The sequence below is a fragment of the Nothoprocta perdicaria genome, unplaced genomic scaffold (genome assembly GCF_003342845.1).
Source record: "Nothoprocta perdicaria isolate Ctin4 unplaced genomic scaffold, notPer1 scaffold_328, whole genome shotgun sequence".
Taxonomy (NCBI): Eukaryota; Metazoa; Chordata; class Aves; order Tinamiformes; family Tinamidae; genus Nothoprocta; species Nothoprocta perdicaria.
In genome coordinates, this window is record NW_020455564.1 from 40,890 (window position 1) to 63,212 (window position 22,323).

The window sequence follows — 22,323 nt, forward strand, 5'->3', positions numbered from 1 at the left end:
GGAAGGAGGGAAGGAGGGAAGGAGGGAAGGAGGGAAGGAGGGAAGGAGGGAAGGAGGGAATCAACAGCCAAACTAAACTTAATCATTAAAAAAAAAAGTAATTTGCTTTGCAAATGGCTTATTGACAATATTTATAGCTAATTGGTCTAATCCATTAGGAATATTTTAAGAGCAGCTATGGGTTACTCTATTTTTTTTTCCATTTCATTCTGAAGATAGTTAGGAAGTTAGCTGCAGACAATGATTCAGACTGAAGTCTGCTGCTTGTGATGCACTGGCTGACTGATTTTTCCATTCACCTGTCCAGTTTATAAATATCCACAAGATACGTGTGTGCACATGCGCACACGTATGCCAATGCTTGCACTGGGTCAAGTAAAAGGGGAGGGAGAGCAGAAAGAGTAGTTGCCAAGTAGCACAAATACTTCTGCTCAAAAAGGCAGCAGGGAGATAAATCAACAATACTAAGCAATGGACAGCAGTAGCTTCACCTCAGCATCAGCTGATCAGGCTTCAGTGGCTGAACAAACAGTGAAGAAACTGTAGGCCCAGACATGTCTTGAATATCCCTGGTAATGACAGTATCCCTTGCTGACCTTTGTGAGAAGTGGTGAGCATACACCAACACATGGACACCTGCGTGCTTGCACACACACACACACACACACACACACACACACACCCCATCAGCTTTCAAACACAGCATACAAAAATACCTGCGAGAGGAGAGGTTTGTTTCAAGGTAGGTTTAAAACCAGGAAAGCTTCTCTGCAGTGCTGCAACAGAGATTCTGTATTGTTTAATATACTAAGCATTTTGGTTGACGTTAAAATTTGGATATGCTCGACAACTTGGCTGTTGTTGTCCATCACATGCAGTCTTGACTGAGGTAGTAGCTGCTAAGCTATATCCTAATGTGATGAAAGCCATTTAGAAGAAAGCAAAGCTTACCAAAAGAAACAAGAATCAGGGAGAAAAGATCATGCTGGCCTTGTACTTCTTTGAATCTGACAAATTATTTTTAAATTCTGCCAAGCTGAGTTTGGCACAAAGTGCAAAATGTTCCCTTTGAATCGAAGGCACAGGCACCTGTGCCAGGCTACAGTAGCTGCTTCCCGGAAAAGCTGGTCATGGGRATTAGCAAATTCATCTTGTTCTATAAAGACTTTTTTTTCTTTTTAAAGAAAAAAACATATTTTCTTTGTGCTATAAATAACTGAAAACCTGCTGAAAGTTAATCTTATGACTTTTGTTCAAGAAACTAATGTARAACTATCTGACAAAGTGAAACAGAAACCAGCATGCTGGTTACTAACACAGCACAGGCATGTGAAGAAACTTGACATGCATAGTATCCTAAGAAGCCTCTCATCATCTATTTGACATATTTTGCTGAGGATTCTCCCTGCTTCAAATAACTTCAGATCACTGAATTTCACCTTCTTCCCTGCCTTTTTCTCCCCCTCTGCCAATTATCACTATTATCATTGCATCTCCTCAGTGCTATCCTTTGTCTTGCATAATTAAAAGTGAGAAAATAAAAAAAAAAAAAAAAAAAAAAAACATAGATTAATCCAAAATACCCGCTACTTAAATGTTGGTGACAAAGTTTTGGACTTCCCCCCCACCCTTTCCAAAGGAGGAAAGGACTATCTTTTTAATATTAAAAAACAAGTTGAGATAGCTGCAGAACAGCTGCAGAACAATCAACCACTTCTTTAGCCAAATTATATTGTGTAACTATGGATTTTTTAATATTGTTCCTTAGAAAATGAAGGTCTCAAGATTTTTTCCTTTCCTCTTAAAAACAAACAAAAACCCTGCCAAACRTATGCAAAGATATCCAAGTCATCTCCCACATCTTTAGTCCATTGACTCCTATAAATCTATATAAAAGAGGAAAGTGTTTTATTAGTCAAACTAGATGAAAATTAACAACTTCAAGAACAACAAAAAAGCCCTCTGCCTTTAAGGTACAGCAAAATCTTACATAACAACATATAATTAGAAGAAAAAATTGGGTTCTAACAGGTCAGTTTTCTTTGTAGGTGAGCAGTTTGGTCTTTTTTCCTCCAATATAGCTATGAATGCTTTACAGTCTTAATACTTATCAATTTTCAAAAATATTAACAACTTAATATTGTCAGTTATTTAAAGTTATCAGTTACACAAAAACACAACTTAGATACTTTATGCTATACAGTGAATGTAGCAGAGTGTAACTGGAGGACAGCCTATACTGTAAACGACACAATTCAGGAGATAGAGAATATCGCCCTTTACTTAGAACAAATATTTTAGAAAAACTAAAATTTTAAGAGGACTGATCCTGTGCACATGGAGTGTGCAACGAATAAAATATTTTAACCACAGTTCAAATTCTAGGCCCTGGTATACACATCGTTTAAATCTAACCTATTTCTCAGAAAAAAAAAAAAAAAAAAGTTCTATAAAATTTGGGCCAGAACTGACTTACATGACAATTTTGTTGGGAGATGGGATGGGGGGGGGGGGGGAGCCGAATTAATCTTGCAGTCAAGATTCAAGATTAAGATCTATTGGTGGGACCTGATAGCAAAATTTGCCAATTCTCTTCCTGTAGCTTACTTTTCCTGGCAGCAGTATCAGGGTTATCAGGGWTCACAGCTGGTACTTCATTTGTACACGAATTATTCACAATATTTCCTTCTCCGATTTTATTTATTTTTCTTCCTATTTTCATTCTTACTTTCCTCTAGAACATGAGGCTACAACATGGGCTCTTTTGCTGTGACGTAAGGGAATTCTTTGGTGGACTAAAGACGGATTTTTTTTATTCTAGGTGTCTTGGATTAGGTGAGCTTCAAATATATTAAATAAGATGTGGATGAATGAACTTGACCAAATAATAAGGTGCCAGTAGACACAGAATACAGCGGTAAAATGAACTTCAATACCAGCGATCTGACAAAATTTGCTGGCTTCACTGCGACAAGAAACAGCTAAATGCTTCATGTTAAAGCCCAACTTGTCTCCAGATGTTTCTATTAAACACACCTCGTCTTCATTATCTAGCAAGGCTTTCTGAGCAATTATTTTTATTTAAATATTAATTATTATTAAATAGTATATTATTACATATGGAAGCAGCATAACCACTATGTACTACGTATTTTTATAAGAAAAGTTTTATGTTAAATGGTAAATTATTAATAAATTTACTGATGCGAACCACAGACGTATAAGTATCTGCCTGCTCCATGGTATGGTTTTGCTTTTGTAGTTGAGAACTTTACATAGAGGTCAGAATTATCTAACAAAATAAGAGTCAATTTGCCTTAAATTTAGAGCAGATTATTTAGATAGAAACCTAACATACGTTTTAACAGAGTCCAAATACATGTAACATTGTTGCACTCAGAATGTATAGTCCAGTACAGATTAAATTTTGTGCACATGCATTTAGCAGAACACATACTAAAAATAACTGAATGTACAGGTCTGACAAGGAGAATTGGCAGATGCTTTTTCTGAACTAGACAAAAAAAAAAATCTGTCAAACTAGATTTCTCATACACTGTCCCAAACTATAGTAGGTTGTGGGAGAGGGGCAGAAAAAAAAATATTTTTGATCAATATGTAAGTTAGAATATCACTTATAMAACCTATTCTAATCATATTTTTTGGCATACTAGCTATATCCCACTTCAAATAGCCTGTTTATAGCTAGTAGCATCAGTCTTCACTAACCTACTATCCTGGTTTGCACTTATAATGAAAGTTAAATTTGATAAAATTTTCTGTCTTTAGTGTAGCTAAAGTTAAAACAGCTAGAGTCAGCATTTTGGTGCTGAGATCTAACTTAGCTTTCAGTTTCTACTGTTTCAAAATAATAGATTAAAGATTCTCCAAAATAGTCCAGCATTTCAGAATCTTCTAATTTTTTAAGTGCTTTTTGAGGATGGTTTAACTTGGTCCTTTCAGGTTGTTTATGTCTATGGAAGAGTTCTCTCCTTAAGAAACAAGAATACTAATGCTCCCCCACAGTCCTAACAGCATTGCACAAGTCTGAATGGAAGGAATCTGGCTTTTGGAGAAGACAGTAATGTTCAAAGGATTTTTGTATTGTTAAGAGATACTCCTATATTATCCTAATATATTCTCTGTACAGCAGTTAGTATCTTCACCTAGATGAGAGGAAAGAGTACCAGCATTTTCCATATGGATCAAGTTTGAAAAAAAATAGTGGAAGCCTTTGGAATTGATGGACTTGATTCAACAACCATGCAGATCCCGCTGAATATATGAATCACCAATATTCACATATGCAAGCAAGGATAACTTATCCATACCAGGTTTGGAATAGCTAATTCCATCCCTTCCAAGGACTACACTAGGGTTTTGCGAAGTTTCTGGTCTGCAGTGATCATCATACTAGTTGCTTTCTTTGGGATACAGAAGGATCTACATCAGACTTGATGAAGGTGGAAATATCCTCCAGACAGCCGTTGAGAAAGTAAGTGGGTGAACATTATTCCATGACAAATGTCTATTTAAGATGCAGTGACGAAGATACTTATGTCACTAAAGCAGTTTCTGAAATTAATTTATCATGGAAAAGTTCTCTTTGAGAAAAAGCAGAGCAAAAAAGCACACATGCACGTAAAAACACAAGACTAGGGAGCAAGCCTGAGGAATAAACTGAGGAACAGTAGAGACAACACTCTTTTTCCTAATCGCCTACTCTGCACATACAAGAGACCTGATGGGGTTCCAGCAGCAGGCTGGGGCAAGCTCTGCACTCTGGAGGGGCTGATGGCTGTCTTCCATCGGCTGGAAATTATTAAGGAAGGAATGACCTATATTGTTCAAGTTATTACTGGATAGTTCCCAGATGAGTTAATAGAGTTGTGRCCACATCCCTTAAATTCTACTTTTCAATTTTCATGCACACAACAGCAGCAATATAATAATCTTTAAAGTGAATCTTAAATACACCAAGGAAGAAGGTAACAATTGCAACAGCAAACAGAAGGGAGTAAAAGCAGAAAGGAGAGCATTTGCAATAACTATTTGACTCAGATACAGATGACACTAAAATACAAAGGTCTTAGGAACAGTCTAACTAAACAATTCAACTGGACAATATAATGAAAGGAAAAAAACTGCTGAACATAATCACGGCCTGATGTATAACAGAGAGGCACYGAAGCTGATCTCTCTCACACACACAGGCAGTCACTCTGTGTTAACAAATTGTCACTCACAGTGAGTTTAACTTTTGGAACAATTGAACTCTATGTATTTTATACATTGTTACCAATGTTACTTAGTTGTGTAGCTATATTTGCATCTTAATCCAATTTCTTCATCTTTTATTGTAATATATAATAGATCTTTATGCAAGCATCAGGGAGGATGCTTAATATCAACTCTTTGAAATAGCTATAATCTATCGAAAGTTATATCATACTAGCATTTGACGGCATTAACAGGCAACTAATTATAATTTATATTATAAATTAAAATTTAAAACCAATAAAATAAAATTATTTTTAAGCAAGACATCTGACATTAATAAAATACAATGTCCTGGTCAGAATAAACATCCAAAATCAACCATACATCTGGATAAGAATTCATTCATTCATTCGACAAATAGTTTCAGAAAAGGACAAAGATATCTCTCAGGAAAAGATAATTACAGTGTTTCAGAAGCAACTTTCTGACATAGCTAAACTACTGGCTAATTTTCCATTACTGCACATTTATGGGGCCTGATTTTTTGTCAGAGACAGGATACTAAACAAGAAYGATCCAATCTGTTTAACAGTCTGTAAGCTTCTATACATATTTCCTCTGCCCTCTGAGTATTTTCTTTTTGCTGATGCAACTAATGTATACCCGCAGCCTGAAGTGTTTTACTGTGAGCAGTACAAGTCTGCCTACTAGGAGCCACACAGCGAGAAAAAAAGAACTAAGAAGAAAGGAACTAACAAAGGATAAATGGCAAGATAGTTGGGAGACAAGGGGCCAACAACACAGCCTTGCATTTCATCTTTTACCATTTTTTTTTCTCCTACTAAATACCTCTCCATTCTAGGCTTTTCACCACGTTATTTCAATCATGACCTCAATTCTCACTTCAGCTTTACAGTCCAGTTTTCAAAAAAACCCAAACCATTGTGTGGAGGGGTGCAAGGCGGGAGAAACATTTACTGTTTTAAAGGATTATCAGACTTAGGTGCTACATTTCCAGGTGTTGCTGTCAGCAGTGCCATTGTACCACACTGTGCGCTCTTTCACTGCGTGTCATCAGCTTGTCAGCTTGTGTGCAGGTGTAAGGCTTTGCTCCTCTCCAAGCCTGAATGTGCACTGGAGGCAATGGGGATCTGATGAGTGTTGTGGCAGGAGCACCTTTTTTTCTTCCCCCCCCCCCCCCCCCCCTTTTTTTTTCCACCCCCCTCCCTTCCTCTTTTCCAGGGAATTTAAAGGTAAACATTCCTGTCCAAAATTAATGTCATTTGTTGCTACAGCAAAGTAAGCGACAAAACATTGCTAAATGGATTATTAGAAGTTTTCAAAACAGAAGAGGTACCTGAGAGACAGCGCTCAGGAAGCACTTAAAAGCCTAAAAATCACCGGAATGTATAAAGTAATGTGAGTAAATTATAAGATAAGCCAAATAAAAAACATCCTGACATGGGAAGGTGTTCCATACTCAGCCACACACATCTCAAACTCCAAAGCTGACAGTTACATCAGAAGGCAGAAAGTTTGACTTTTTACAAAACAAGTATATGAATGCTTGACTATCAGAGTGCATCAAGATTTTATAAGAGGAGATTATCAGATTCACTAACTTCAATGATAGAGTAAAAGTCATGAAAACAGGCAGCATTTCTGTACTCATTACGAATCACATTAGGAAAAAAAGTGAATACTTTCACCAAAAAGCAAGCCACCATTAAAAGGAGCATTTTGCCCTAGTGACCTATGTTATTGCTTCATGCAGGGATATACTACCTTCTATACCAGAAATAAAAGAATCTGCAACATTTAAGAGATTCTCAACAATGCACAGGCTCTTAAATAGGCTGCCTGTGCTTAAATGTACAGGCTTTATGAGTAAATGAAAACCAAGAACATTTCAGAGCAACTAATTGTTCTTGACAAATGTCAGGTCCTCTGAACGTGGTACGGTTCAGTTATGATTTGGCTACATTCAAAGCTTATTAAATCAGCCTAGTTGCTACTGTACCTTAAAAACTGATGCCTTCCCCCCCCCTCACCCCCCCAAGAGAGAACGGGAAGAATTTAAAATGATCTGAATGTTTCCCAGGTCTAAAATAAACATCCCCAATTCAATTTGTCAATGAATCCCAAGGAATTAATCCAAGAATAAAAGTATCATTTCAGAGGGAAGAGAAGAAAATATTTCTTACTCACTACTCAAGTRGAAGAAGAATCAGTGTTACAATTTGGATTTTGTTTTATTCTAAAAAACACATAAATTCTTAATCTGGAAATTTTCCATGGAGGTCAGAACTAAATATATCGTGCAAGGTATTACAAGGAAATAAAGTTATGCTATTCTTTCCCAGCTATTCAGTTGGATAAAGGGTAGCAAAGCCTACAGTCATGAACTTCTGCTTCACCAAATGCTGTTTCTGGTAAATCTACGAGGCTGATTAGCTGTTTTTTTTTCACCGAGTGTATGAGGAGGAGTGTCAAGCTCATTTTTGTTCATGTGATATCAAGATAACATGGCTGYTGCTGCCTGTCTTCTGTCCTTGCATGGCACAAAGAACATCAGCTGTTATACAACTTTTGCTGTAGATACCGTGATCAAAATGTATCTCCTCCTAAAATCACTTTAAGTGTCCCCGAAAACAATAGTACTCCTAATATATCCCCCTGCTTAGAGAAAATGCCTCATTGAAAGACCAGCATTTTTTAAAACTAAGTGTCTGAAAATAAAAGAGGAATATATATATTTGTTGCTTGGTGAAAAAGGCTCTGTGTTTTYCAGTTTTCAAAAAGGGTGAGCTTTAGCCGTAAAGTTTAGCTGATATTTACAGCTAAACTTCACAGCATTTTAGCCTTGTGTCTTGGGATAAAGAGCAAATCATCTAGTATGATATAAAAATGAAAAAAAAAAAAACCCAAATCAGGGACTCCTAAAATATAGAAGTGTGGTTTTTTTTTTTTTTTTTTGGTTCCTTCTCTCCCTCTAGTCTTTCAATTTCTTCACACTGATTTCTACTTTAACTTGTCAAGTACTTGACAGTTTCTCAAGTATTTAGCAATGAGGATCTAATTGGAAAGTGCCAGGTTCTTTTTATTGCACTTTATCAATATTGTTAGGGGAATGATGTAATTGTTTGGGGTTTGGTGAAGACATTCCATGTCACTTCAGTGTTAATACCAGGCTGGAGCCTTCCTTGTCTGCCTGCGTAAGCTAGATAAACACAGACCTGTGTGCTTTCTTCTCATCTCAGGATACTTACTCRGAGAGATCTTGGAACATGTGCCTATTGTGAGCTAAACATTTCACTTTTCATTTTATCCATGTGCCAGAAATCCATTCCTTGGATAAACACTTTACATACTGACACTCTTAAAATCACTAAACACGATAAATAACAAGAGAATACATCATTTCAAAACTGATTAAACATTTTCGCACTTGTGACAAATGAACAGCTATATACTGCATGGAGTCTCCGGAGCAGACATTCCATTTTCTTTGTCTTTATTTTGTGTGGAAGATTAACTTTCCATTTCAGCTCTTCTATTGCATAACTGAGCTTTTTTAAAATACACATTGCTGCATTTTCCCCAAATCATTATTCATTTTAGAAACATTTTTGTTGTTATTGCTGCAAGAGCTTTTCTCTTGGAGTTTYGCATTTTTATGGAGATAACAGCTTTAATACGCCACGTTCAAGCTAAAAGAAAAGATTTGCAGCTCTTACTGAAAGCTAACGAAATGCAACCATGGGGTAGCAGTGAACTTGCACACTGGCTGAATTTATCTACTTCAAAAAGAAAAATCCAAGCACATTAATCACATTAATTTTGCTCCATCTAATCCATCACTTTTCCTTGCATTACTTGCTTGTCTAGTCATCCTATGCATTGCTGTTTTACCTATGATTAGCCAAATGTAACTAATCTTTTATTTAGCTTTTTAAGCTATCTTCTCTTTCACACTCCTCTCTTCCCCCCAGACAAGAGATCGCAACCTTTGAAGATCTTAGTGTAATAAACAGTAACAAACAGGTTTAAAATAATTAAACACAGACACTAAAGATGCATCGCGAAGCTACTTTCAATATTTTAACCAATGCCACTGTATGGATTAAGAATTTCAGTGGGATAATGGACAGAAAAGAAAAAAAAAGAGAGACAGAGAGAGAAAGAAAGAAATCTAGCCTGAAAGTCTGGATAATAATAAAAATATCTTTGTTTCTAAATATTATGTTTTAGGTCCAAGCATAATTCCTCACATTTTCCATTAAATCTTTCATATCTACTGCTATCCTTGTGAGACATTCACAGTAAAGAAAAATGAAGCAGAAATTCCTTCTTTGGCAAAGTACTGTGTGAAGGAGCTACTGCACTCCTAGCAGTAGGAGAAGAAAGCAGTAGGACAAATACAAAAAAGTGGGCCAACCTGAATGAGGGAGCAGTTTCTTTCTTCCCCTATACTGTGGAGCTTAGCTATGCCACTAGGAACTTTTTGATATTGTGGTTTCAGAGCTTTCAGGGAGAAAATCAGGACAGAGAATAAACTAGATGCCAGAAGACAAGAGCAAGCCACAAGCTTTCTGAACACATCGTGGATTCATTCTCCTTGCTCTTAGGAATCTCTCAGCTTTGGACATAAAAGCAAATCGATTTTCCATTAGCAAAACCAAATTCCTTAACAGAGTAATTTCACAGAGATCAACAAAAACATCTTCTTAACAATTTCTTCTCTCTAAATTTTACTTTGAAGGAGATCTTTAAGAATAAGAATTATGTAATTCAGCAGTTAAACAAGTTGAAGGAGTTTCAAGAATGCCTTTCATATACTGGAGTAAGAAGGTACGATACTAAGCCAAAGCATTACTCCCCCTCTGTACCCATTCAATGTCAGGACCCCACATCACAGATGTCCTACCCATGGTAATGCCATCTCCTTGCAAAAAAGGAGGGAGCTCCCTCTGACAGAGGAACCTCCTCTTTCCCTTTTGCTTTGTGGGTGCTGTCTTTGGTGCATGGAAATGGAGAATAAAAAGAAGCTAGGGGTGGGTAGGGAGAATCACCTGTGCTGGGACAGGAGAGCAGGTGACTATATGGGCCTATCAGAGCCTTAGACTGGCTAACACAGCAYAGAAAAGTAAAAATAGCATCTCTTCTAATAGCCCACTTCACTTGCCTCCTATTGAGAGCGCTCCCAGCTGTATTCATTAACATATATTCAGTGGCAGTTGTTATAACAAAAAGCTATTTTTAGTGAAAGGAAAACAAATGCAGACTGCCAGTTTCACTAAATCTGGACTATAAATGGTGTGTGTTGTATTTTGGTCTTTTGCTGGGACAGATGAAAATCAGTCCCATTTTAACACTGCTCCTGGAGAACACTGCAAAAAATCAGAAGAAATCACCAGTTGTGCAACAGAGTGACCTTCCCAGTTTTGAAAATACTCTCAAGTGATCACATCCATAATGAGATTTAATAAACTATTTTGCTTTCTTCTTTCTCACAAAAATTATTTGAAGATCTATTAACATTTCTACAAAGGCAGTCACATTCGATTATACAAATCATTGCYATTTTAAAAGCAGACTTCCATTCCTTATCTTAAGCAGGTATTTTACAAGCACAGGAAGTAGTACTTAGTGAATAATACTTGTCTGGTGAATGCTATGCATCTGTCAAATCACCGTTATTCTGGTGAAAAATGAACAGTTGTTGCTCAATCAAACTGTCAACTGGAATTGTCAATCAATTGTCACAATTCATTTTTACATAAGGAAGATGCGTTTTCAGACATAGCAGACTTGCATACAAGATTTTTCTAAAGGTAGACYGCTTGCTACCTTTGTTTTTACTTTTTTCATTTTTTCTTTTCTAATGATCAAAATAAACTTGACAATAAATAGATATCACTTGATTTTTTACTTCCAAAACAGCAACTTTAAAAAAAAAAATCAAAGGAAGGAAGAATTTTATTATATTGTTTTTTCTTACCTTTTATGCGCTTCTGTCAATGACTTCTCTTCATTTTCTTGGTCTACTTTAGCTGTAAAAGTACAGGAAAAGAATTTACTACAAGACGGGAGATACAGATGCTGTTTTATGATAATGTTCACTGTAAATATGTCACACATCTTGTATCTATTATTATATTAAAAACACCTGAAGATTTTTTCCATTTAAAAAAGACTCATTTACATCAAATCTGAGAAAGCTACCTGAATTACATCCCCATGAATATATCTCAAAGAAAATTTTAAGAAAAATAAAATTAAAAAATCCCTCTGTAATATAAACAGCAACCAACACATGAAAGTAACTCTGAAAACTTAATGAACATAGGAATTTATCTACCAAGAGAAGGAAAAAATCTGAGTGAAAAGTAGATAAGTTCAGCCTCCCACCTATTCTAATAGTTTCTTGAAAATTTAAAAAAACAAAACAAAACAAAAACACGAGTCCAGATTCTATCTTCCCCTAAAAAGTTTAGTTTAGGAATGGGCATTCCTAAAAAAGAAATGTTTTATTAAATACTTGAGTATCAGAACCACTGTGCACATAGATTGAAAACCTGGCTSTTTTTATAAGGTTAAAGAAAATTACCATTGCATGAAGAAAATTCAAAATACTCAACTGTCACTATTACATATTCATGAAAATGATCTATTTTTCATATATTTTCTTACATTTTGTTTTTGTACACAGTTTAATTCATATGGGACTTTTGATATACAAAATCTACAAGAAAGCAGAAATTTGACATTATCAATGTGCAAAGAGATAGTACAAATTGCATGTATCCTTAGCTAAGATTTGTAAATACACTGTATACATTCATGGAGGATAAAGTTCAATTTATGATCTGCATATTTTAGTCAAAAGCTTTTTAGTTTGGAACTTTATTCCTCTCTTTGTTCTACTATACTAACACTCTGCTAACTTTGGAGGAAAGGTTCAGGGAGTCAGTGAGCTTTAGGGTAAACAGCTCGATCTTTTCCAAAGACAAATGCCAATTCCACAGAATCTATATGAAAAACTGAGGAAACAGGCACAAACTTCTACACTATKTTTTCATCATTCTACTTTCCTACACAGATCTACACTGTGTAGGAAATTTGGCACTAGTGAGAACAGAATTATTAGGGAACAAAAATAATAACTATTTTACTGTTATAATGTTTAGATCAAAACCACTATATAAACACACCCTAAAACCTAAAATAGGCACAGGAAACATGTAGTAAAGATACACAAATGGAGTTTTCTATCTTTTTCCTCTCAGTCGGTATAATGATCAGAACTACAGGCCTGACCCTGCAAAATGCTTGTATATAATCCTCTGAGTATGGTGAGCAGGGCCTGGATTACCACAGCAGCAAATACTRTATCTATTAATGATTATTTGAAGCCTTAGAAACCATTATCATTTTGGTTAAAAAAAATAAAATAAAAATAAAAAAAAATCCCAGCAAACCCCAGGAAACTAGAGGAAGGGCTGGGTAAGTGTTCTCAAGGCAACTCAAGAGCACATGAAGCTGGCCTGATTACGGGTTTCATTACTGATTTGAAACTCAGCCCAGATTCTTCAAAAGGTCTGGGAGGACTCACAGCCCTTTTGAGTGAACCTGGGCCCGGTGTTGAGTGAATCTGGGCTGACTTATAGCTTTGCATGAAAGCCTTGCCTTGCTTTGTATATGAAAACTAGTGAAAACTGGCAGCTTAGACATTTTTTTTTTCCTTTCCTCTATGCGTCGATCCTGAAAAGCAAGATATAATTTGTTGTAAAACTGCATGATGTGAAAGAGAAGCTGCACACAGATCCTGGATACAAGAAGCACTGATATCTTACACTGGACTAACATCACTAACTTTCTTTAGATAGAATTCCTGAAAGAAACAATTCTACTACAGAACCGTTTAACTCACAGTTAAACAATTTTTGGAAACAGAAGGTAGTGTGCTCTAGTTTAGGACATTCCTTTAGTATGTGTATCATCATATTTTCAGGATAAAACGATTTCTATCATTTCAAAACGTGATGGGTTATAGCAGCAGTATCTGAACTGGCTATTTTCCCCCCCTTTTCCTCCCACACCACGCTATACTTACAAAGAATTGTTTAMCAAACATCAATGGGGAAAACGCTCCATGATTCATTTTTAGAAAGAGTGAAAGCACAAAAAATTATACTTGGCTCTTACAAGAAGGGCCTAAAATGTCTCCCCTTGGGAACAACTTTGGTTTCAATTCTAATTTAAGAAGGAAAGTTACTGCTGATGGTACAGAGGAGAAATAAAAAGATACTTCAAGTATTTCTACTTTTGATGACTCCTAGAGAAGGGAATATTACATGACGAAAAGAATCTGGAGAATCCCCAAAAGATGTAGATGAATCTAATGCTATTTTTTTTTTAAACAGTAATAAATGCATATATGGCATCTAGTATATTCACGTAGAGAGATTTCATCCTGCATCAAATCATCTTTTGGCATTAACAACAGCTTTTCAGGAAAGAATTTACTCTAAAAGAGAATTCCCTTTTAGACTATTCCAAAAGCATGCTGACACTTCTAAACCTTTTGCACATTATCAAAAAGTTATTATTTACGTGAGAATCTAAATTGTAAACCATTTACTTTCTTATTTTTATATATGTGAAAGTATTAAAATGATTTTAACAAGATGACAGCTGAAAGAGAAGAAAATAGAGTGCACTGAGGGAGCTGCATCCCAGCATCTCAGATTAAGACAAGTATTTGGAAGACTACTTTTGCACTAGCACTATAGTAAAATTCTCAAAACTGTACATACTGACTAGTCAAAGATAGACACTAACAATTATCCAGTAAAGAAATTATCTTTGTATGAAAAGGACAAAATATTGTTGTCTTCTGAATATGATGAAATAGATGCTGAAGCAATATGAGATTCCTATATTTTCCAGAAATCAGCACCAATATGGTCATAGGAATATCAGTAAGAACAACCAATATCGACTCTSTACTAGTGTCCCCTCTGGTAAACTGCTTTCATCCTATGTTTCTGTTGGAGTATGGAAATATAAATTAGAATTAAGAATCCAGTGCTTTCCTTTGGAAAGCTGCACATCCAAAAATATCAGAATATTTCTGAATATTATGATTATGATAATTCAATTGAAGAGCCTACCAGTGCATTAGAGATTATCATTTCATAAAATAAAGAAGTATCTTTACTCTCATTCTGCCTAGTAAATCACAGCTAGTAGGGAGAATGCCTGAAAAGAACCAGTTTGACATTTTTCTCATCAAGTCCTGAATATGAAATTCAGAAAGGTGCCCATGAGGACACAAGAGGGCTGAGATAAAATTGTATTTCTTTTTACAGAAGAAGATTCCTCCTACAGGTGAAACAAACTAGAGAAAATTCCTAGCTGAATCAATCTTCAGAATTATGGCAACAGTCAGGGTAGGCAAAGTGGTCATTCACAGGTGTCCAGGGGCACCTGAACACCATTGAGCCCCTGAGCTCTGCCACTAAGTTCTCCCTCTCTGTCCTCAGGGAGCAAGATTAGTTGAGAAAATCTTAGTACGTTAATCTGAAATGAATTAAAAATCATCTTGTAGTGATTCAGTTGCCTCATCTGCTTCTGTATAGACTCAGAATCCTTCAGRTGACTATAGCAGTGATGGTCTGTAGGCTCTTATAGCAGATACAGTAGTTTCTGTTCTTGGGTCACCATCTATCCTAAATGAAAATATTCCATGTTTTATTGACTCATCATCTTCTCTCCAGTCTCTTGCTTGGAGAGGTTTTCTTGATCATCAACACTAATTTACTAAACAGCCTCCAAAGACACTGTTCCAAATATATTAAAGAATATACAATGCCAGGAAATAGTAGTCCCTACACTTTATGCAGTACAGCAGGGAGTAGAATAAAACATAGTTTTATATCTCTGCTTGCATACTTTCAATATCTTGTAGGGCTTTATATGCAGTTCTCATAGCCCTGAAAGCATATATATCCTGTAAAATATATTAAAACGATATACTTGAAAGATGACTCCAGGGCATTTCAGAAAACATTACCATACTAAACAAATAATATTTTAGAGTCAAAGTGATCTCTTGGAGCATGCTAGAGTTGCTGTTGTAATCTAGTATCTMCTAGGTACACTGAATTAGTTATCTAATTTCCTTTTCAATACTTCTTTTGAAATGYCTTAATGCCTTAATGGCTTGTGCAATGATGTTCCAATGTTTGCCTGCTTTTTCCATTAAGATACCTTCCTAYAATTTAATGTTTGTCTCCCTTTAGATTAAGGCCTATGCTTCCTAAATACTTCATATATTTGGTCAAAACTCAAGTACATTCCATCCTCCCTATGTCATTCTTTCCCAAGAACTAGGACTGCACTGTATCCCRGACTCTTCAGTCAACTCTAACTACAGGGTAGATGTATTCCATTAAAATTTACTCTCAAATCTTCTAAATGTCTTATTGCCTTTTTTCTTTTCTTTCTTTTTTTTTTAATCTACTGATTAATGCTTTATAACAGGGGCATAAAACTTGACTTCAAGAAATTCATGATGATATTTCAAATAAGGCCTTACAACGTCTAATTAATTAATTTAATTCACAAAAGCTCTGTTGTTATCAATATACACCTGCATTCCAGAATCATATATGACTTTGTTCTATGTTTGTTCTTCTAATCCCTTTAGATTACAGTCCTGCCAAGATAATCTATAAGCTTCTGCAAAGGCACATATATGAATAGTTATACTGAAATCATACAAACATTTAAGAAAATCTGAAGCATTTCCAGTAACTGAATGTGAGAAGCATACAAAGCAATCCTAGGAAATTACTGTGCTTATCAAGACAGTATCATTCACTTTTCTGCAAGTAGGCTTATTTTATTATTTTGTTAAAGAAGCCAGGATGAAATTAAATGTGGAGGGATTCAAAAATAGATATGTATGTCACCATGAAGTGTCCCAACTCACTTCAACAGCAAGGGATACTTCACACATATCATACTAAGTTCTTTAGAGGAATCAAGCCATTTTATGAAATATGAACATTTTTCAAGTATTTTCATTTCTGTCCAGCAATTTTTTTATGCTATTTTTCTCCAAATTCAAAATAATTCCTTCAACATTAAGGCTCATTAAAGGGTGATTTCCACTAATATATAAAGACTATTTATTTTCTGAATGTGCAGACATTGCATATACCTTCAATTGTCTTCATTTCCTCAGTTCTCAATGTTTCTTTTTTTGAAAATGCAGCATTTCATTCTTTAATCCCCCTTTCAGACAATTTAATCAGTCTAAAAAATACTTGCCCTAAGACTAACTGGGAGATCAAAAACTTATGACAACTCTTTAATTTGAGACTGTTTCATCCTTGTGCTATATACATTTTATTAAAAGCAATGGCATTCTTAGAAATTCTTTTTACTGAAAAAAGAAAAATATAATTCATTTAAAGTAGTTTTTCCATTATCTTTATAGAGAACCTATCATTTTCCCTGGTGGTGCCAAGTCAATATCAGCTGAGGGTCAGTGAAAAGAACTCTACTCAGGGAGATAYTTAGTTTATCAACTTAAAAACCAAACCAATCAATCAAAAAGCCATAAAATCCCAAAGCTGAGTGACACGTTTTCTTAAAAAGTATGTGAAATGTAGGACAGTCATCTCTCTGCTGACTAAGACCTTGAGGTGGCCATCAGAGACCCTAAGTATACTCTGCAAAGTATCCCATACTTGTGATCATCTCAGAAAGAAAGTATGAGAGAGAGAAAACAGGATGAACAACCAACACAGAAGCATTTAGTTATACTGGTAGAACAATCTAATGCTCACCCCTGCAAAAACTTTCCCCAAACTCTCTATCTTACAATGCTCCATTCAACTCAGTGCTGGATGTGATTTTCAAATTCTCTAAGAAAAAAATTAATTCCTATAGCTGTTTTATGTAGACATTAACATTCTATTTAACACCACAATATTGTCAGATAAATCAAAATAACTATCAAAGACATTAGGATCACTAAGAGAATTTTTAAAACCCTTCTTTTTTTCCCCTCTAGGATCTTGCTAATGTGTTTGTTTTCTATTTTCCTAGAGCTTGCTGTTTTTTTCTCTTCATAGGTTTTATTTTTACTTTTATAAAGTCTAATGTGCTAGCAAACGTGGTGGCACTGGGAAGAACTAAGCAGTTATTAATGATATAGAAGTCCTAAAAAAGAACTTGTTAAGACTGTAAGGAAGAATAAGTTGATCATTAATGGGTAAGTGATGACAGTGCTGATACTCAGTGGCTTTGTAAAAAAAGATATTAAAATTTAATGTTAAAATCAAATAGTAACACCACAAAATTTATGAAAAATATACTYGAGATAATAATTAGTTAGGAATATCCATACCTGTACATGAAACTCATTAGGTGAGTACAACTTTTTAAAAAGATGTACCTTTTATTTCAAATTCTCAAATCACCTTATCCTAGTAAGAGAAAGTCTATCCTAGATTCAAACATCCATGTAAGAACTTTTGTTTCACCACAACTTTTTGTAACTGGCCTGTGCTACAATTTTGACCCAGTGATTACTGTCTGTAGTCACTGTCTGGCCCCAAACCCTCTTGCAATTTAAGTTATTTCTGCTGAACCAGTTTCAAAGGACTATGAGTAAGGAAACGCATGAAACTGCCATCCTTTCTGATCTCCTGATCTCTCTTAGGGGAATATCACATCTTCTCAGGTAATTGAATGCAGAAATGCATTCGAGTAACCTCAGATGGAAGACAAAAAGAATCCTTTCATCTSCTTCTCTATGTTCTAAGTCTTTTTGCTTTTTCTCTTTTTATTTAAAGTGTTAACTAGTATTTGTTTATAATTAGCTATGAATGTGCTTTCCAGTAACTTTCAAGTGAAGCCAGAATTTTTTGACAGATACAATGCCTTTACACTGAGTCATTACAGCCATATTGCCACAGTTTTGAGAATTTCTATTAACACTGAAGAAAGATCCAAGAACATTTGGATGTTTTGTTATTATTATCTGGTATATGCATCCTAAGAAAGTTTTGCAGTGGAAGAAAGCAAGATTTCTTCTGGAAACCCCAGCAGGATTCCGATGTCCTTCTGGACTTTCTATGACAAATCACAGAAAGTTGTGAGCAGAGAGACTCTCCATTCCCTCTCCTCTATTTTCTCATACTTACATGAAACAAAACATTAAATACTTCATTTAAGCTTAAGGATAACTGCTGGTGGACTATGTAATACGYGGTGCATTTTTTTCTAAATATGTTGATATTTTTTCAATAGCTAAAAGATAAACAAATGCACATCTATATTCCTTCCAGTCAATGGTACTTCACAGTGACTTTACACTGTCATACAAACAACAGGAAAAACTCAAAATATATGGTATTGTCACAGACTATGAGTAAGGAGGCCTGTGGCTAGTGGTCTCCCCCAGGGATCAGGACTGGGCCCAGTGCTGTTCAGCTTATCCATCAATGACTTGGACGAGGGCACAGAGTGCACCCTGAGCAAGTTTGCCAATGATACCAAACTGGGGAGAGTGGTTGACACTCCASAGGGGTGTGCTGCCTTTCAGAGGGACTGACACAGGGTTGAAGATAGGCCTGCTTAGCCTGAAGAAGATTGAGAGGGGATCCTATCAACATGTACAAATACCTGGGGGGAGAATGTAAAGAAGATGAGGCCAAACTCTTCTCAGTGGTGGCCAGAGACAGGAGAAGGGTACAAGCAGAGACAGAATGGGTACAAGCAGAAACACAGGAAGTTCCATCTCCTTATGAGGTTAGGTGACAGARCCCTGGAATAGGCTGCCCAGGGGAGTTGTGGAGTCTCCTTGTTTAGAGATATTCAAAATCCACCTGGATATGATCCTATGCAACATGCTCTAGGTGTCTCTGCTTGAGCAGAGGGGTTGGACTAGATGATCTTTAGAGGTCCCTTCCAACTTCAACAATTCTGTGATTCTGTGAACCACAGTTTAATTAGTTAATCACAAGGCAATTATCAAAACTGGAGCCAGGCTACCATCTGTATTTGCTGTTCAAATCTCCAGCAGAAAGGGTATCTCTCTCAGGTCAGAAATAGGTAATAAGCAGACTGTTAGTTATCATATCTAGGAATGAATGTATGATATTATATGCAGTGAAGATACTGCAAGGTTTTTCAGGCCAATTCTGAAAGGAAGACCGTCCATCTGTAAGCTGGCATCCTGCAACACAGGAGAACGTGCTGTGCCATGCCGGCTAGTGTCARTGCTGAAGCTAAGTTATCTTGCTTAATCTCTACTGTCTACCTTTTTCCTTCCACATCCCAAGAAATAAATGACAAAATCAAAATTAACTAAAAAGATCTTAGACGTTGCAGTAGAAAGGGTGATGTATTATTTTTTTTTCCTAATTATCCATGAGGCTTTCATTAACTCCTAGTAATGCTTGAATTTTTGAGGGTAGATGGTCTGTATCAGTTTCCTGTTACTCTGAGACTCAAAGTACTGCCCTTTTCCCAGTTAAAGCCAATATACCTTTTTTACTCTACCACATCTGTGCTGTCCACAATGGATATAAAMATGCATGTGGATGTGCATGAAAATGCTTAAATGGCATCTTAAATGCTTAAATGGCTGCCACCCCCAGTCTAAAAGTTTGGCCTTTCATATCTTGGCTTTTTCTTAGAGGCAGAGGAATCTAATTCACTGAAGCCTGTTTAGGGTTGCAAATTCAAAACAATATGAATTAGGATTGTTATGTAATAAACATACATCAGTGGAGGTGCTGACAATAGAGGTTAGGACAAATTTATACAATATTGATGTTAAACTATTAACATGTCAGTGTGAGATAAAAAATAAATACTTTCAGCACTCAGAGAACAACTTTAAAAAGCTGTTTCAATAATAATCCAATGAAAAGAACACTAACACAGAAATACAAACATTCACAGAATTAATTTTAGTGTATATTCCACTTATCTTTTGTTCGTTTGTATGTTGCTTCTTCTTCATATTCCTCCAACCATCTCTTAAAATGACAAGCTTTAATTTTTTGAATCATAATAATAAATATACTTTGCTAATAGAAATATTTAAAGTGAATACCTCCACCAGTATTTAAACCTTTTAATGGTCTGGGTACTTTTTTTTTTTTTTTTAAGTAAAGAAAAAATATCTCTTAGAATATATTCCTGATAATATTTTTAGTCATAGATTTTTTTTTWAAATAAAATATAATGCTATGTTCTCCATTATATTAATCAAATCATAAAAGCAACACTTAACAAATGTGGAATCTGCAAAATCAATCATTCTGAACGTAGACAACACCAGAATTAAGATCGCCCTAGCAACATTCATTTGGCAGTCATGTGCACCACTACTTCTGGAGCCAGGGACTGAACCCAGCCATCCAAGATTCAGCCCGATGCTTTAGTCTCATTCACAATCCATCATCTGTTGATGCACAGCTTTTTTCTGCTTGACCTAAAAGAGCAAGTCATGGCCAACTATCTGGTTGCAACCACAGAGATAAATGCAACACACTTTGTGATTTATATGCCCATTTACTAAAGGTTTGGAAACTGGATTTGTGAATGCTGTTCCTGGCAAAGAGGGCAACTGTTACAGACAGTTCGTCCCAGAGGACAARCTTAGCATCTTTATTCTGCAGCACTACAAGGATGTGGCTAGAATTTAGGTCTGAAGAGTAGTTTTTATTTCTGGGTCCAACCAACTGAAGCCTGGTGCTGGTATTCCTGACAAGACCAGAATTATGGGATTTTTTAAAAACTAGAAGTGAGCTACAATCAAATGATGACCTTGCTCACTCCAATTTACAGGCATATAAGAATTATTATAAATATTTTTTGATAAGCTAAACATCTGAAAATTATTTACTTCATTTACTAATTTATTTATTAATATATTCATTTAGTAAGGAGTCCACTCTAGTGCTTGACTAATCCAGAAAGAAATTCTAAATTAAATAATCCAAATTATATATATTTTTTTCCAGCATAAAGTCTAAAATAAATAATACTGGTTTGGCTTATGAATTGGCTTGAATATGCTATCAGATGACTTCCTCAGCTTTGAAGTCTGTGACATCAACACAGTTTTTARGATCTAAGTGAAAAAGCTGTAATTCAAACACACTGCCCCTTCCTAGATTCCAAACTAGAGCTATTTTTCTAAGAAGCACTTTTTCTGACAGCAGCTGCCTCCTATCATGAGTTCCCTACCTCATCAGGCAAATSAGTACACAAAGCATAGCTGCAGTCCCAACAGCCAGCACCCAAAGTCTGCTTTTCACCATGAAAAAGCAATAGATTTGGCTTTCTGAGCTGTTGGACGTGATCTCACAGTTTTGGTGCCCCTATAGCATCCACTCCTCAAATCTTTATGGATAAAATTCTCTAAGTGGGTTTTCCCTTGTAATCTATCTTATTCAGACTATGATAACTTGGGTGGAGCAACTTACTGACACAAAACTTCACTGAAGGCATACCTTATGTTGAGCACATGCAAACAGTACTTTTCAAATGCTGGTAATTTGGCCCAAAAAGCTTTTCATTGAAACAGGACCATATATCTACTAAATGTCAGGCTTATGTTTCATATCACTCAAATACTGGAAACCTTCAAGGAAATGGCTAGAAATATGTAGCAAGCAAAACAATATGCCTTTTAAAAGTCTTACGCATTTTGACAAATTTTCCCACAAGCTCTTTTTGGAAGTAGCTTAATCTAAACAACAACAACAACAAAAAAATCCCCTGCAGCTATGGAGAATTTCAGCACAAATGATTAACTTTTGAGTAAAGGTAAAAACACATGTCATATAATTTTTGACAGATGGTTTCCAGCATGCGGCTCCCCAAAAGAGAAGGGGAGAAAAGAGGGGAGGAGAACAGAGAGGGTTGCTGTGGAGGTCTCAAGGTACACAGGCCCTCCACAGTGCCTAGGCTACAACAGGCATGCAGATACCTTCTGATGTAGGAAAGATACAACAGATAGTTTGATCTTCTGTTAGAGTGATCCCCRAAGTAATGTAAAATGACCCC

At 35.8% G+C, this 22,323-nt stretch overlaps 1 protein-coding gene across 1 annotated transcript in view; it reads right to left on the reverse strand.

Annotated features, from left to right (window-relative positions):
• FMN2 (formin 2) overlaps window positions 1-22,323 on the reverse strand; it is a 156,865-nt gene that overhangs the window by 22,154 nt on the left and 112,388 nt on the right. The window contains exon 16 of the mRNA XM_026043284.1: window positions 11,222-11,273. Within this exon, the coding sequence (XP_025899069.1) occupies window positions 11,222-11,273 (52 nt within the window). The remainder of the gene's footprint in view (window positions 1-11,221; window positions 11,274-22,323) is intronic.